The following is a 19529-nucleotide window of genomic DNA, read 5'->3' on the forward strand; positions in this document are numbered from 1 at the left end:
GTATATCTAATATTAAATAAATTAATACGAGATAGCCTAAAACATGTTTCTAAAATTAAATTCAAAGAGAAACAATGAATAGAATACTTACAGTATACGCATCAGAATTAAAGAGTCATTTCTTCAGTTTCTCTAACTCTTGCATCCTCTCTATCGCAGAGTATTATCGAGAAACTGAACCGTTCTTCTATTTTCTTCACAGCCTTCCAATGTATCCTTAGAATCACCTAAACTAGTGTGGGCAATTCTCAACACATGAGATAGATATAGAGAAGAAGAAGAGAAAATAACAAAGAGGCTTAGAAAAAGAATTTGTGTTTAGAGAGAATCTAAGACTATCAGAAAACCTGTGATTAAACTTCTGTTTTGACTTCTCTCTAAGCACTCATTTTATAGACTCAATTAGGCCATTTTATTTAATTAAATAATCAATAAAATAATAGTCATTTTAAAGCCCTAGGTCGAAATTATCATGGGCTTTAGCCCCGTGAAATTTCCCATTTGATTATAAGCCCATTGGACTTAAAATCAAGGCCTGTATTATTTTCTATAGATTTAATTAATTAAATAATTATTAAATCATTTATCAAATTAATTATTTATAATTTGAACCTTGATTTAAACTTATTTATTAATTTAGATACCAATTTATCTTAATTAATAAATCTGTCATAATTTCTCTATTCTTCTCAAAATTACATAACTCTGTGAAACTATCCAAAATTGACCTAGTCAACTTTGATAATTCTAATTGATAATTAAATCAATTAATTGAGACTATCTAGATGATTTTATCCAAGGTAAAATGGGGACCATGGGCCTAAGAAATCAAGCTCCAATAAGTTATCATAAATCTAACAAATAAATTTACTAACTTATTAATTCCTCGTGACTCAACTATAGACTCGGAATTGCACTCTTGAATTCATAGAACGCTCTATAACAAATATAGATACACTATTAATTATCCATTGTTACAACCATAATTGTTACTCAATCCTCTATAGACGGTCTACAATGAGATAGGACTAAAATAATGTTTTACCCCTCATTGTATTTTATCCTTAAAACACTTAGTTCCTTGTAAATGATATTTCAGTAAACTAATTTAATTACTAAAATAAGATCTCTATCATTTAACACCTTGAACCAAAATAAAAGGAAACCATCGTTTCACTTCTTCATCAGAAGCTATAGATGTTCATATCTATGATTAACACTCCCACTCAATTATACTACCGAGTTCCCAAGATGTAAGTATGGGCTAGTCCGTAGGGTAAGCTGGTAACGAACAAGTCAAAGAACTCAAATAATACAATCAGTTAGAATACTAACCACTCAGAATTGAAATTGAATTGACCTATGGTCAACTATATGATAGGAATAGAATAGATAATAACGGTATGTTTACTTATCTTATCAACTGTCAATATCGGTCCTGTAATGCCCTACTACCTTAGAACCGTTACTAAGTGAGTTTAAAATGTGCAAATAACTCGCTAAATGAGGATTTTAGAACAAAAGTGTGATTAAGCAAAAAGTTAAGGCTGTAATCTTTGAAAATACCCTATTTCATTGAAAATTTCAAGTGTCTAACATTTGGGATCCCAAAATAAGGTTTATAAAATATTTACAACTCAAAATAACTTTATAGATAACTAACTATCAAAATCACAGTTTAATACAACCATTTCTCAAAATGCCCCCAACCAAAGCAGTCGGGCAGGCCAAACATGTACGCGCCGCTTCATGCTCTCCGTACTCATGGCTGGTTGACTTTTTCTTTGCCCTTACCTACAACACAGAGCACCCGTGAGCCGAAACCCAGCAAGAAAACTCAAACAACACATAACATATGCATATTATATAATCAACATATCAGATAATCCACAGATAAATAGATAGTCCATCAGACTAAACAAATACGGCCATGCCGTCACCAAAGCCTGGGGTCTCGATTCTCACCGCAAGGATATCCCATGTATCCATTGGGGTCTCACCCTAACAATAAGCACTCCATGTGCTAAGTGTTATTCCTGGCCCCACTGCCGATCTCGGCCCTTCGCCGTTCTTGGCTCCCTGCTGTTCCCGGCTCCTTTGCCGTTCATTCTACTATAATCACATGTAGCATAACTCAAACAACATTCAAGCATATAATAATTCAATTAAGGCTACACCCTAACATGTAATATAATCTAGGGTCGTGCCCTGCAACAACATTATGGGCCCATGCCCTGCTCTACGGGTACTACAGTTTTCTTACCTGTATCTTGAGCTCCTTAATGCACCAAAGTCACGAGCACGGTCCTTTAACTCGAGCCTCTCCGAAAACCTAGTCACAGCACATATAAAACACTCTTTAATACTAACCAATCCAAAACCACTTCCCAGGACAAATCCCGTACTCTCGGGACCTCCAATTTCCCTAAACAATGCAACGGAAACATCCCCCAAGCCCCTGGGGCTGTGACAGTCAAAATCCCGTGATCCGTAAGGGGAAAGACCGGGTAAGCTGTGCAATCCCACACCGCCTGGGGAAGGTCAAGTGTAATGATTCTAAGACTGTGTAGGTATGGGACTACACAGTTGAAGAGGGCTTAAATGGATTGATGGGTACTACCTATATCAGGAAGGTGCATCTTCTTTTCGGTAGCCCATCACTTGAGAACTCCATGGTTAAGCGTGCTTGGCCTGGAGTAATCTAGGGATGGGTGACCTCCTGAGAGGTTTTCCCAGGAAGTTTGCGAGTGAGCACAAAGCACGCTGGAAAGACTTGTCTTGGTTTGTAGGGCCAGTCGTCATTCCAGAAAGCAGCCATAGTGATGTGGGGCGTCACAGGGGAAAATGCCCAAAATTGCAAAATCTCCCTACCCAGAAATGGCCTAGCGTCGCAGCGCCCAACAAGGAGGGCCGCGGCGCCCAGAAACTTCTCTGCTGCCTGACGCAGCCTTGCGCCGCGGCGCCCCTTCGCGAACCCAGATTTCTGGGTTTTCCCCTACATTTTCCCCGAGCCAAAACACTTCCAATTCAACCCAAACATATACCTAAACCCCAAAACCAATTTAAAACCACAAATGAACCATTTAACAACCTATAAACACCAGCAACAAGCTTAATCACACAATCACACCCAAAATCCACACTTTTGTTTCAAATTCCAGAAACTTAAACCACAGCTTTTAAAACTTAAACCAAGACTTGAAAAATGTAAATCATGCTTCCATATTCTTAAACCACACCAAATACGAAAATTCAAAGATATTTAAAACTCTTACATCAATCAAGAATTCAACTTGGAGCTACTTTCCCAATCAAATTCCAAGCTCAATCACAAACTCAAGCTGAACCTAACCTCAATTCATCCCAAGAATTCACCAAACAAAACACACAACTCAATTCTCAATTCCATGATATTCTTAACTGAGTTCTACAACATATACATAGAATTTCCTTACCTCAATATGCTGAATAATCCTCTAAGTTTCCTAGCTTTAATCCCTTTCTTGATCCCAAGAGACTTGCCCTTCCTCCCTTCCTTCTTGCCCTTAGTTTTCCCTTTTCTCCTCTAGGTTTTCTTCCAATTTCAGCAAAATCAGAATATGACTAAGTATAAAACGTGAATCATCTTTTCCCTCGGCTGAAGGTTCCTATATTCTGCCAAAAGACCACTTTACCCCTCCATGTAATTCTTTTCCTAACTAAACCTCAAGGCATTTTTGACATTTCACCTTTCTTACAAATCTACCATTTTCTCATCTAAAATTGTTACTCTCAATAGTTACCAATGGTCACTCAAGTTACTCAATTACCATTAACCATTAACTCACAAACTCAAATCATAAAATTCCCAAAATACCACTAGGCTCCTCCCAAGCCGGGTATTTAATCCCTAGGACCGTCTCGGCACGTGCATCACAAAAATATCACCACTCACACGTGGTATTAATCATATAACATAATTATTACATTTATGCCATCAACGGGCTAAAATAACCATTTTACCCCTAACATACAAAGGGGCCCACACGCATATTTATTCCACCTAAACATGCTAATCACATATTCATTTAAACTCATATATTAACATGTTAATTCATTTGTTGCCCTCATGCACGCTAATCAAGGTCCTAAACCTTATTAGCAAATTGGGGTGTTACAATTATCCCCTCCTTACAGAAATTTCGTCCTCGAAATTACCTGAATAACTCGGGATGCCGCTCCCGCATATTAGACTCAAGTTCCCATGTCGCCTCTTCAACCTTGATGTTCCTCCACAGCATTTTAACCAAGGCGATGGTCTTGCTCCGCAAGACTTTCTCCTTTCTATCAAGGATCTGAACAGGCTTCTCCTCGTATGATAAATTCTGATCCAGCTCCAAATTCTCATAGCTCGACACATGAGTAGTATCTGATACATAATTTTTATACGAATTAATTTGTAAATGTTGTTTACGAATTTGTAAAAGTTGTTTACTTATTGTAATAGTTTTGTTACTACTTATCACAATTTTGTAACTGACTTTTTTACATTTTAATGATTTTTAGTTACTGTAGGTAACAATTTTGTTTTTGATTGTAATAGTTTTGTTACACCTGTTACAATCTTGTAACTTATATTTTTACTTTGTAACTATAGAATTTGTTAAAAATTTAGTTGTTCTAACATCTAGCATTTTTTGTAAATTTTAGTTACAAAAATTGAATAATTTAGCTATAAAATTAATTATGTAAATCATTGTTACAAACATGCTAACAAAAGAAAAGAGTGTGTTGCCATGTGGGCTTAAGTGTTGTATTTAACAATAGATCATTTATTGGTTGGTATTATAATTGGGTGCCGTATATTTGTAATTAGTTTCACTTGTCGTATATTTAGGCTTTTTTTGTTAACTTACAGTATATATATGCAAATTTCTCATATTTTATTTGGCAAAATTCATATATCTAACAAACATATGAGCCACTATATACATCTAAGCCCAAATGCAAAAATACCATATATAGTGCAAACAGACATGTTATAATTGGATGAGCCTAATCATGTTACTATATGAGCAATTCTATGAATTTATGCAAAAATACCATAATTTATTTTATTTGCAAAAATACCACAATTAATTATCTAGAATTTATCAAAAAATTCAAATTAATTAAATTTTTACAAAAAATAAGTCAATTTAAATGAAATTTATCAACAATTAACAATAGTTAATTTAAATTTAATTTATCAACAATCAACTTGGTTTTAGGTTAATTTGAAAAAAAATATTAATTTAATTTAAATAGGATTTATCAACAATTAACCAAAGTTAATTTAAATCTCATTTATTAAAAAAATATATTTTATTAATTTGTTGAAAAAAATGATATTTTTCAAAATTTAACCAATTTTAAAATTTAAAATCAATATCTTAACTGTTTTTCAAAAATATCTTATGTTGTTACAACTATAAGAAAATATTTTTAAAAAATAAAATATTAATAGTTATAACAATCCTAAAATATCTTAAAAACAGTTAAACAAATTCAAATATCCATGAAAATATCTAACTAACAAATTTCAAATTTAAAATAATTTAAATATTAAAAACTATAGAATAAACAGATATTTATATTTTCAAATAAAGATTTAATAAAAAAATCAAGTATTTAAAAGAAAATTTCTTAAATATTTGATATCTTAATTCTAAAATTTTAATATTTTAGAAGGTTTACAATTAAGTTGTTAGTCTATTTTTAAATTTGAATTTAAATCTTTGTAGAAAATATCTAATTATTTAAATCTCAACTAACAAAAATATCTTATTTTAAAGGGTAGGTAACTATTTGGTATCTGTGTTCTTGCAAAGTATCATTTTGGTACCCTGCATTTTAAAACTGTACATATTTAGTACCCTGTATTATAAAATCGTACATATTTGATACCCTAAACTTAAATTTAATTAATAAACTTTTACAAATTTAATCAAAATGCTCTCAATTATATGAGTTTCAAATTTATATTTAATTATTTAATTACATATAACTGATGACAGTTTTGTCATATTGACAAACTTATATCTATCAAATCCAAGTCTAGAGTACCAAATATGTATGATTTTAAAATACATGGTACCATATGAGCATTATTGAAAACAGAGGGTACCAAAACGATACTTTGCAAAAACACAGGGTACCAAAAAAGTAAATTCCCTATTTAAAAAAAAAATTTAAATACAAAAACAAATGTGATATTTTTGGCTTTGATTATAAATAATTAATTTTCATATTTTTAATTTTCTTTAATAAAAAATTTTAAAAAATCGGATGAACAGTACCCGGTACTGTTCATCGCGCGCGGGATGGCTGGTGCGCGCGGTGTGGGCACGCATGGGCAGCCAGGCCAATTTTTTTCAGAAATTTTTTTTTTTGTGCAATTTTTCAAACCAAAACCATTTTCTAATTAATTTTTAACATGTTTTACACAAAGTAAAGCATATATAAAAATTAATGGCATAGAAAACACAACAAAATAACCTAAAAATTGCTAATAATCACATAAAATCAGTATGTTTCATAAAAACATGAAAACCATCCAATTATTCAAGCACATCAAATAATCCAATTTTTAACATGTTCATGTATAAAAATAAAGATTACCAAAGGCACTAAGGCCAGTTGTTGGGAAAACTTTTACAGGATTTTTATTTATTTTCATGTAGATCTAATATTAAACAAATTAATATGAGATTACCTAGAACATGTTTCTAAAATTGAATTCAATGAGAAACAATTATAAGAATACTTACAATATACGCAACGAAATGAATGAGTCATTTCTTTAGTTTTTCTAACCCTTATATCCTTTCTGTTGCAGAGTATTATCAAGAAACTGAATCGATCTTCAATTTTCTTCACAGTCTTCCAAAGTATCATTGGAATCACCTAGACTAGAGTAGGCAATTCTCAACACATGAGATAGATACAGAGAGAAGAAGAGAAAATAACAAAGAGGCTTAGAAAATGACTTGTGTTTAGAAAGAATCTAAAAACAATCAGAAAATCTGACTTGTGACTTGTCAAACTTATCAGAACTTATGTTTTCACTTCTCTCTTAACACTCTTTTTATAGACTCATTTATGTCATTTATTTAATTAAAAAATCAATAAATTAATATCCAATAATCAGCCCTAGGTCGAAATTATCATGGGTTTTAGACCCGTGAAATTTCCCATTTGATTATAATCCCATTGGACTAAAAATCAAAGCCTGTATTATTTTCTATTGATTTAATTAATTGAATAATTATTTAAATCCTTTATCAAATTAATTATTTATATTTTGAACCTTGATTTAAGCTTATTTATTAATTTATATACTATTTTATCTTAATTAATAAATCTGTCATAATTTATCTTTTCTTATCAAAATTGCATAACTCTGTGAAACTATCCAAAATTGACATGGTAAACTTTGATAATTAAATCAATTAATTGAGACTATCTAGATGATTTTATCCAATGTACAATGGGGACCATGGGCCTAAGAAATCAAGCTCCAATAAGTTATCATAAATCTATCAAATAAATTTACTAACTTATTAATTCCTCGTGACTCCACTAAAGACTCAGAATTGCACTATTGAATTCATAGAACGCTTTATAACAAATATAGATACGCTACTAATTATCCATTGTTACAACCATAATTGTCACTCAATCCTCTATAGACGGTCTACAATGAAAAATGACTAAAATACTGTTTTACCCCTCATTGTATTTTATCCTTAAAACACTTAGTTTCTTGTAAATGATATTTCAATAAACTAATTTAATTACTGAAATGAGATCTATATTATTTAACACCTTGAACCAAACTAAAAGGAAACTATTGTTTCACTTCTTCATCAGAAGCTATAGATGTTCATATTTATGATTAACACTCCCACTCAATTATACTATCGAGTTCCCAATATGTAAGTATGGGCTAGTCCGTAGGGTAAGCTGGTAACGAACAAGTCAAAGAACTCAAATAATACAATAAGTTAAAATACTAACCACTCAGAATTGAGATTGAATTGACATATGGTCAACTATATGATATGACTAGAATAGATAATAACGGTATGTTTACTTATCTTATCAACTGTCAATATCGGTCTTGTCCGATGTAATAAATACATCCGATCTTATCTACTTTGCTAATGTTCTGGATAGAACATAGCACTACAATATGTAAGTAGATCATATCGTAGATTGACAAGTCTGAGTAAATCCTATGCAATGACTAATTTTAAGACTAACTTATTTTGAACATATAATCATATTTATATTCCACTGTAATTACATCACTATAATATGATTAGCTATATGCTAAGAATTTAATACAAGTTTATATTAAACAAATAATCATAAAAATAAAACATGTGAGCAAAGTGATTGACCAAGTCAAAAAATAATTTATATTTTTTTATTGATAATAAAATGGGATCACAAAGAAATTAAGTTTTAATTAGATGATAAAACCCCAACAATTATTGCTGTGTTTAAGTGTATATAAGAAAAAATCTCATTTTTTTATAAATATACATTTTTTTAAAAATAATTTATAAAAATATGAATTTACTATATTATTATTTTAAATTAAAATTTTAAAAAAGCATTATATGACATTTTAAATAATTAAATTTTACAACTTGTAAAAAATTATAGTTTATTTGCTAACTTAGACATTTAGAGCACTGACAACAACTTTTATTCTCTATTCTTTAAAATACATCACCAAAACCTTAATTTATTTTTACATCAACTTTTTACAAAACAGCATATAAGAGTTTTTTTTTTTAATTTCTCATTATCATTTAAATATTATATCTTTTAATATATTTTATATTTTAACTATTTTCTCTAACTATCAATAATATCATCGTATCTCTAACTATCAATAAAATAATATTTAATGCATCTACAATAATCAATAAATGAGGATCACCCACTGTAGCTTTTTGTAAAATATATAAGAGCACTAATAGTAGATTATTTAAAATAGCTAATTAGATAAAATACATTAAAATAAGGTTGAAATGGTACTCCATCAGATGCTTCATTTTACCTAATTTTTACCTATGACTACTGTGGCTTAGCTACATATAGCTAAACACTAATTGTTAGCTAAACATTATTTAATTATTAAATATTACATGTGGCTATTTTAAATGAAAGAAAAATATTTAAAATGAGTAAAATATATTAAAATATAATAGTTAAATGATATAGAGAAAAAAATAAAGAGGCTGATAAATGATGTAATGTAAAATGTTGAGGTAAAATAGAAAAAATGAAGTTTTAGTTAGGTATTTTGAGTAATAGAACAGAGAATCTGATGTGAGTGCTTTAAAAGATAAATGATGTGTTGGAACAAACTTTTATCACATATTCTCTATATTTTAGAGTTTTGAGTATTTTATCGCTGTTGTTGTGAGTGCTCTTATATAGGATTCTAAAAAGTCATACATGAGGCTCGGCTCCCAAAACATACGTAAGCTACCTCGCACAACTCTTCCTAAGAACTTGAAGCCCCCTCTCTATATCTAAATCGAAATTTCAAAATGCATTTACAAGATTTTTTTTCTCAAAAAGTCTTCTTTAAAAAATCATACAAACATTACCAAATTAAAATTTTCATATAAATAATTAAATAATAAAAAAACATAAAAAGTGTAATTTCTACTTACTCAGATTTTTTGTCTATACAAACAAAATAACCTGTAACGTCCTACTGCCTTAGAGTTATTACCGTGTGATTTATAAACGTGTCATTAGCTCGTTAATCGAGGTTTTAGGTTGAAAAGTGTGATTAAATTGAAATAAAGACTCATTGGATAACATTAATTATAAAGTTTTGGACATTCATTCAAAATCATAAAAGTTATACATTTGGGATCCCAAAATATTGTATGAAAATATTTTACAACTCAAAATGTGAATATAGTCGACCTAAGCGACAAAACCAATCATTACAACATATTCCTCAAAATAACCCTGGTCGTGGCAGCCAGGTAGGCCGAACATGTATACGTCGCTCCATGCTCTCCAACTCATAGTTGGTCGACCTTTCCCTTGCCCTTACCTGCACCAAAGAGAGCCCGTGAGCCGAAGCCCAACAAGAAAATTCAACGCATAACATATCACAATCAATCCAATAATGTTCAATTTAAACAGACAGGAGATTAAACACATAGCGACCTATGCCAACCCAGGTGCTTTACCAGGGCTTGGGTTCGCGGTCTTCACCGAGCGGGTGGATACAACACCCTTAGAGGGTCTCTCCCTAGCAGCCTGCACTCAGCGTGCTTTCGCCGTTCCCGACCTTTGCCATTTTCGGCCTTCGCTGTTCATTCATAATCATACACAACATAGCATAGTGTATACAAGTATTCACACATATATTAAACACTAATATTAGGGCCACGCCTTGAAACACAAATAATAGGGTCATGCCCTGCACTACGGGCACAAACAGTTTTCTTACCTGTGTCCCGAGATGATAGGTTAACACGATCCCCTAAACCCGAGCTTTGACGTAAAACCTAGTCATAATGCCATAATAAATAGGTATCCGTCAATCTCTAACCAATTAAGAACTTCAGATTAAAATACTAGTCTTCGGGACCTTGAATTCTACTAAACCGAGTAGTAGAATCATTCTTGAGCCTTAAGATTTGAGTTCATGAGCTTAAAACCCAACATAGGACATTTCCCCTAATTTGAGCCGCGACTGGCTGCAAGTCAGAGAGCAAGACTTTCTCATTTGGGGAACACGGGCCGCGGCGCGCCCTGCTTGTGCCGCGGCACTTGGGCAAAGTCAGAGGCTTCCCAGGCCTCTTCGCACACACGGGTCGCAATGCCTGAAGAACGGAGCTGCGATGCGAGCCCCAAAACCCACAAATCCATGCATTTTTCCTTGAGCCTAACCCACTAAATCACACCCCAAACAACATCTAAACCTAGAATTGAGTCTAGCATTCTCATCCACACACCCTAAGCATCACAACAACCCTAGAAATCATTTCATATCCTCACCAACACTCAAAACTAGTCTAAAGTCCAACCCTCAAGCAAGCATTTAGTTCGCAACATAATTAACATATAAAGATCAAGTTTGAAACTCTTACCTCACTGAGAATTCAACTTAGCTTATCTCCAAGCACTTCAAACCTCCAATTCTTCAATTCCTTAGCTAAATCCTCAAAATTCACCAAGCTTCCAAGCTCAGAGAGGGAGAGAGAAAGTGCCAAGAGAGAGAGAGAGAGTAACAAGGTTGAGGGAGTTCTGTTTTTTTTCCTCTTGGTTTCTCTTTAGTTCTAGAATTGTGTTTTGGGCTTGAGTCTATCCTCAGCTGCCTAAGTCAAAAAAATGCCTAAAATGCCCTTAAGTCTATCCTTAATCCTTTAATGCCACCAAGGGCAATCCATCATTTGTCACACCTCGCTAATTCATCGAGTGTTGTTATAATTCCCCATTTAATCCTGACATACCCAAATGATTGCTAAATCGATACCTGTTACTCGGTAAATCCCGAACACGTACTACGTTCCCCAAATACCCCTAGGCTCACCTCAAGCCGGGTATTCAACCCCGTTGTGACTATTTCGCTATCTAGGACCGTTTTCGATCACACATCACAAATATATCACCACACTCTTGTGGTATCAAGCATAACATACATATAATTTGCATTTATGCCCTCAACGGGCAAAATTACAATTATGCCCTATTAACCGAAATGGGCTCACATACATATTTGATTCACCTAAACATGCATTTCTAATCACATAATCATTTAATCCACGTAGTAACATAATTAAATCAGTTATTGCCCTCCCGACACATTAATCAAGGCACTAAGCCTTATTAGCAAATTTGAGACGTTACATAACAAGTTTGCACATAACGCAACTGTTCTTTACATGGACTTTAAATTTGGTGTAATACGCTAGTGTTTCTATTGTTCAAACACTTCCCTCCCAAAAGGCTAAAAGAAAAGGGAAATTTCAAGGTATATACCCTATAATATAGTGGAATTTTTAAAATGCCAATATAAGTTACTATCCCAAATATATGACAGTTTTAATTTTTTTGACAAAAATACCCTTGGCATTCAAATACTCCATTTCTCTCTGTCTAAATTCTCTCTCTCTCTAACGTCTCTCATTCTCTCACACTCTCTCTCATTCTAATCATGTAGATCTCGAAAAAATACCAACATTTAAAAAAAATCATGTGAAACGGATATTTGAGTGATAAGATATGAACCTCCAAAGTTTTCGTCAAAATTCTGTGCAGAACATCGAAATTGCATCGAAAAAGTATCGTTTTTGCCAAAAATCAAGTTTTTATGATTGTATCGCAAAAGCATCAAAACACCATCGATTTTGCATCGAAAAAACATCGTTTTGTCCAAAAAATAGTTTTCAGGATTGCATTACAAAAGCATCGAAACATCATCGATTATGCATTGAAACACCATCGATTTTGCATCGAAAAAAGATCGTTTTGGCCAAAAATCAAGTTTCATGATTGCATCGCAGGAGCATCGAAACACCATCGATTTTGCATCGAAAAAAATATCGTTTTGGCCAAAAAAATCAAGTTTTCATGATTGCATCGCAAGAGCATCGAAACACCATCGATGCAAAATCGATGGTGTTTCGATACTTTTGCGATGCAATCATGAAAACTTGATTTTTTTGGCCAAAACGATACTTTTTCGATGCAAAATCGATGGTGTTTCGATGCAATTTCGATGTTCTGCAATGAAATTTGACAAAAATTTGGAGGTTCATATCTTTTGACTCAAATGTTCGTTTCTGGTGATTTTTTTTTTAATTTTGGTATTTTTTTGAGATCTACAATATTAGATCATGTAAAATATTAAAATTTGTATGTAGAACATACAATTATGATAATTGCATTTTAAATCATTAAAACGTAAAAAAAAATGAAGGGAAAGATTCGATAGGATGCTTCAATGGTAATGGAAGGTGGCTGTGCCAATAGAGATGACGATGGTAATGTCGGCAACAACGTGGGGAAGTGGTGCTTTGCCGTTGCGCGGAGGTTGTATGGCCGTGAGTGATGGAGAAGGGAGAGATAAAAAAGTTTGTGTGATGTTGAATCTCATATTTTTAGGCCTATTTTTAAATGAAATGAGTATTTTTTTTTCTAAAATATGGTAGGAGACATTAATTATTTCACATATTAAAAAATTTAACAATGTTACTACGCATACAACATGAAATTTCCCAAAGAAAAGCCCATATATGTAAAAATCAAACACACACCCAGATTCTCGACTAAGGACACTTTCATAAAAGGGAGAGCCAAAGAAGATGAAAAGAGAAGTGATAGGTTTGGGTTGAAAGGTTGGATGAAGAAGCAAGGGACCCATAGATTGAGGTCTCAAAAAAAAAAAAAAAAGGGGGAATAAGAGTACTTGCAGTGCACCCTAGTTAGCCCCCTAAGCTTGCTAAATAGCCTCCTTAGATCTGGCCGTACGCTGTCTTTCACTGCCAACCCAATCAATACCCTAACCCTATAGAAAAGCGTGATTTTCTACTTGTCTTTAAATCACCACCGTCCAAATCATGGGGTCCATCCATATTGGCTCTTCTATCATCCACTTGGGCTCACTCACTCATTTAATCATCCAGTACTTCACTTCGACCACCTTCTTCTGCTCTCTCACCCCTCCTCCTCACCCCTTTAACAGTAATTTTTTAAAGTTTATGGGTTGGAACTGAACCCGCAAAAGCAATTAATAAAGATCTATCTAAATCAATTTGCCAGGGCAGGATTCTCTGACTCAGCTTTCAAAATTTTAAATTATCTACATTTTGCAAGTGTATACATATACAGAAGAACCAGTCTGGCACTTAAAAATTTTATTTCCAAAATTGGCTAAGTTGGTCTTCAGTGGGTAAACGAGCAGAACTACTCTTGTACTTAAATAAGGCAAAGGAATTGTGCTGCAATGTGAAACTGTGTAAGAAAAGGCTCTTACTCATTGTCTGGTTTAGGAAGCCAAAATAATAATAATAACAATAATAAATAAATAAAGTAGTGATTTTTAAAGAAGTTATGGCGGGGTTTATAACTTTACAGTTCACAAAAAAGAAAGCAAGCTTTATAGCTTTACAGGACAAAGAGGCAAAGAATTGGTACATATTTAAACTATTTTCTTTTCCCCTAATTTGCTTATCTTTTACAGCTTTTAACCAATCCCAATTCTATAAATTTGCAATGTTAGGCACAATGAATTTGGAAATTTTACATTGAAGATCTTTTGATTAATCACAATAATTACATTTACAATGCTTAATAAGCAAAAGAAGAGTATATAAGTAGGAAGTAAGAAATAAAAAAAAAAGTTTCGGTTTGAAAGTTAACAAACCTCATTTTCCATCTTCACTTGGGTACAAAAATTCTCTAAACATTGCTATATACACAAGGACAACAAAAATGAATCATCTTCTCTAATACATGAATTATTAAAAACATTAACACAATTAACATTTATGAACTATCAAAGAAAAAAAAACAAAAAAAAGAGGGCCATTTGTAGCCAAATTCAATTTGCCGTGTAAAAAAAAAACACATAAAAATAAATAAATTAAAAAAATCTAATTACGAACCAAAATAATAAATTATCTCATACCCTTAGAGATAGTGCTATACAGAAGAGAGCAAGGCTCAAGCTATGGAACGGGAAGCCGTTAACCGCCGCTTCCGATGTTTCTTGGCGAGAACCCGGCGGGGATGAGATATGTGACGGAGGGCCATCTAATCCAGGCGTAAACTCCGGTGAGAGAGCGATATCAGGAGGCTGAGCCCTGCCCCCGAAGGGGGTTGCTGGTTTAGTCGTTGTTATTGGGTTCTTCCCAAAAATCTCTTTGGGCAATAAAACCCCCGATACCCCAAAGATGGCGACTGGGTTTTGATCGAAAACCGTCTGGGTCACCGACACCTGAACGATCCCCGTGTTGATCGCCACCGATCCATTGACCCTCGAAATGTTGAGCGTGAAGCTACCGGCGCCCATGTCTTCCGTAGCCAATGTGGGCTGAACCGGGTTCACAATTGATTCCAGAGACCCCAAAGGGTAATAAGAATGGAGAACATGAAATTTCAATACCACTGCTTTCTTATCGGCCGGTAGTGATTGAAGCTGGACATTCGACGGAAGTTCGGCGAAAGCAGTGTCCACGGGTACAAAGAGGGTTATTCCAGCACCGCCTTCGTCGGCCTCGAACTCCTCTACGACGCCCGAAGCTGAGAGCATCGACGCCGCGACGTTGAAGTTGTGGCCGTCAATTAACGCCTTGGTGATATTCAAACCCAGCGGAGGTCGAGTCTCCGACGCCATGAGATCGAAGCCGTACGGAACCAGGAGTGAGTTCACGGCGAAGACGCTCACATTGTAAGGGAGGGTCTTGATAAGGTTGAGGATGGTGGCGTTCGAGGGCGAGTAAGGCGCCGGAGATCGTACCGAGACGACTCCCGTCGCCGGATCGCGTGTGATGTTCACAGAACCGAAGTTGCTGGTGGCGCGTCCAGTGGTCTGGAGGAGCGTGGTGACGAGTTTCCCTGAGGCAGGGATCCGGCGCAGGTCGGACGCGGAGAAGTATTCGAGGAGTATGTGGTAGCGGATGACATCAGCGCGTGAGGAAGAGGATAGGCGGCGCGTGAGATCGGATGAGGCAGAGAGGTTAGTGTTTGGGACGGCGAGGAGGGTGATGGAGGAGCGGCGGGAGAGATCGGCGGCGAGGGAAGACGATGAGGCGGAGAGGAGGGAGGCGAAGTCGGAGAAGTCGGGGAAGGAGGAGAGGAGGTCGGTGATGTTGAGGGCCACAGTGGGAGTGGTGGCAATGGAGGAAAAGAGGAGGAGAAAGCAGAGGAGTGTGGATGTGGTAGGGGCAAAATGGGAAATGAGTAAGTCTTCGTTCGCCATTTCTGATTTGAATTTGGATTTGGGGGTGTTTCTCTCTCTAACACTCTTTCTCTCTCTTCTGCAAGAGAGTGAGTGTGAGCGTTTGGGAGGTGTGTTTTTTCTGTAGAAAGGATTAGAATGGAAGAGAGGCGAGTGAGTAGGTGAGTTAGTGAGTTGGCGAGTGAACGAGTGTGATGATGGAGAATAATGATGAGGATGATGTAAATTAGAGATGTGTGGGTGGAGTGGAACAGAGATTTTTTACATTAAAAAATCCTTTTGTGGAATTTGTTGGGACCCACTCTGAGGTGGACGATTCTACTGAGTTAACCCACGAGACAAACAAAACAACGATAGTGAATTTTCTTTTTGGACAAAAAAACTAATTTCATATATAGAATGTAGTTTCGTAAAAGCTTAACATAATAGGTGTCTAATATATTTAAAAATAATATGTATTGTTAAGAATAAGTGACATCAATTATGCCTCATATTAATCGATGCTGCAATATATATTATCATAATTGACTGTATCACTATTTGTAAAACAAGATAGATTAAAAGATGAATAGAAGACATGCTTGTTCAATTATGTGCCATAACATTAAATTGCGACCAACATAAAATTAATGTATGGTTCTATATATTTTAATTTAAACTAAAATAATATATATACTATCAATAATAAATTATACTAATCACAGGCATAAAGTGATGTTTGATATTATGTAATACCCCATAACAATTATCCTATTTTTATGCTTTACAAACTCAAAAGTTGGAAGGGTGAGACTAACCCATTGGTGGTGTACTATCAAAGCCTTAAAAAAGAAAAATAAACTTAAATTAGTGACCAAAATGAATGCTAACTTTATTTTTTTAAACAAAACTAAAATAAATGAATGTTCTAATTAAAATTCCACTTTATTCTTCTTTATTAGTTATGACTTTGCCAACTAAAAGAGAAAACAAGCCAATTGCATTTTCTTCACTTTATTTATAGTTTATGGCAAATGTCAATGAACCTTTGATATTTGTCTAGATTTTAAAAAATTTAACATGTGGCAATCACATGAATTTTGTCAGTGAAGATAGAGATCAAAACACTATATAATTTGTGGAAATGCCCTTGCTGCTAAATATCAAATAAGTACTACCAAAAAATATGCGAAAGTGTTGTCAATTTTAATTTGAAAAATTATTGTTGCGAGAATTGGATGACATTGCAAATGATTTGTTAATATTATAAGGCAACGAGTACTTATTTGTTTTTTTAGCAATAGGGGATGTGCAAAATTTGACTATAATTCCATTTCATTGGTGGGTCACGGGTTTTTGGGCATTGTTAATAAAACAGAAAATGGCCCTGTGCGTACTGAGAAAGCCCAATTAAATAATAAAGTTAGTGGGCCTAGGGTGTTGATCCACTTTGTACTAGAGAGTATTTAAAAATAAAATTAGAAACTATTCCCCAAACAAACAAAAACATTCGCCGTTGCCGGGGATCGAACCCGGGTCACCCGCGTGACAGGCGGGAATACTTACCACTATACTACAACGACCTCGTTGTTATGACCAGAGCAGATATAAAATTAAACCAAATAATGAATTAATAATATTGGAAAATAAAAGTTAACCATAACACTTTAGCAGTACTTTTTTGGGGAACTACCACAAATATTCATATAGGCTCGATTTATGGACGCATTATATTCCTCCATTGGTAGCTACTACTAGTTAAGTGTATACGTATCAAAGAGGTAAAACACATAATATGGCTGTACTGTACGTATTGTCTACTTTAATTAAGTAAATAAATTATGTAATTACTACGTTTACCTTTTCACTCGTGAAAATAGGGTCTTTTGTAGAGAAGAAAACAAAAACATACAAGAGAGGAAATGTGACCTAAAATACATGGAGTAGGATTGAATTAGGCTTCTAGAGTAGTCGCTCGACAATCGGTACGACAAATTCCACCGTCGACAATAAAGTGTTTGGTTTTACATAATTAGTAAATTTGATCACGTGTGTGTGAGTTGTGACCAAATCCAAGTGTACGTAATAGGTACGTGGTATACTATAACTATATTATGTTTCTCAAGATTTGTTTGCATGCAAAATCTACGGTATCAATTTCGTACTTTATTTTTATATGTATATCTTTTTAAATTGGTTTTTTTGAGCTCTAGACTATATATTTTAGACTTTATAATACTAACTTCAGTCACAAGAGATGATTTTGTTTTATGTTTTTCAAATAGTATCATTTAGGCGCTTTAATGCTATTTTTTTTTATTTTTAAAATACATAAAACAAAATACAAAATAAATAGTGAATCTTTACAAATATGATACAAGATAAAAAAAATATTTAATATTTTTATAAATTAAATTAATGTTTCATTAAAAAAATATTCTTACGTACATTATTGTTTTATAATTAATATTAATAACTATATTATGTTTTTTATTTTGATATTATCATTTTTTTATTATGTTTATGTTTGTTTATTTTATACATTTTTTGTTAAACAATGCAACTTAATAGTGTATATAAAGTTATTTTTGTGCATATCTATCATATATAAAAATTGTGTAAATAATGAAAATTCTTGGTTTTAACGGTTTTTTATTTTTTTAATGTTAACTTTGACGGAATATTCTTATATCTAACAGAATATTTTTATATTTAACGGTAGTTTGTAAACATCTCTTAAACTTAAATAAAATAAAATAAATAATTAAAAAAATTAAGATAAGATATTTTTTAGATATTTTACAATGATAATTATTTAAAAATAATAAATAATTAAACAAATTAAAATATGATATTTTTTAGATATTTTACAATGATAACTATTTAAAAATAATAAATGATTAAACAAATTAAAATATAATATTTTTTAGATATTATACAACGATAATTATTTAAAAATAATAAAATTATACATTTTATAACTTAAATAAAATTTAATTAAACTTAAACTCACTTATTAGAATAATATCATATTAAATATATAATATAATCTAATGTGAATTAGTAACAAATTACTTTTTTTTTAAAAAACTAGCCAGAAACTTAAATTTAAAATACACGTATAATATTTAATATTACATTAAACATATAATATATAATCTCTTGTTGTCACTCCCAAATTTAAAAAATAGAACAAACATAAACTTAAACAAAAATAAATAAATTATTTAATTAAAATAAAATATTTATTTCAAAATTTATATGACATTAATATAAATTTAATAAAAATAATTAATAAATTTTATAAATAAAACTAAACAAACGTGCATATTGCATGTTGCTTGTATCTAGTATATATACTACACACAAGCAACGTGCAATGTACATTTATTTGGTTTTATTTATATAGAATTTATTAATTATATTTATTAAATTTATATCATTTACATATAAATTATTAATATTATATATAAAAGAATGACATAAACATATTTGAAATTCCGTTTTTTATGATTACCAATTTAATTATTCAAATTAAATAATTAATTGTTGAATTGTTACATAAACAGATACAAAGATTGTT

At 32.7% G+C, this 19529-nt stretch overlaps 1 protein-coding gene and 1 non-coding gene across 2 annotated transcripts; both read right to left on the reverse strand.

Moving 5' to 3' along the window:
* Positions 1–14305: 14305 nt before the first annotated feature.
* On the reverse strand, positions 14306–16512 carry LOC133791076 (fasciclin-like arabinogalactan protein 4). Its single transcript, XM_062228964.1, has 2 exons — positions 14696–16512; positions 14306–14476 (listed from the first exon to the last, which is right to left on the reverse strand). Exons 1-2 carry the CDS (start codon positions 15986–15988, stop codon positions 14423–14425), a joined length of 1347 nt encoding a protein of 448 aa, XP_062084948.1. The 5' UTR covers positions 15989–16512; the 3' UTR covers positions 14306–14422.
* Positions 16513–17457: 945 nt separating this feature from the next.
* TRNAD-GUC (transfer RNA aspartic acid (anticodon GUC)) lies at positions 17458–17529 on the reverse strand. The gene has a single exon. It is a non-coding gene; the product is annotated as a tRNA-Asp (tRNA).
* Positions 17530–19529: the final 2000 nt, after the last annotated feature.

Source organism: Humulus lupulus, chromosome 7 (genome assembly GCF_963169125.1).
Source record: "Humulus lupulus chromosome 7, drHumLupu1.1, whole genome shotgun sequence".
Taxonomy (NCBI): domain Eukaryota; kingdom Viridiplantae; phylum Streptophyta; class Magnoliopsida; order Rosales; family Cannabaceae; genus Humulus; species Humulus lupulus.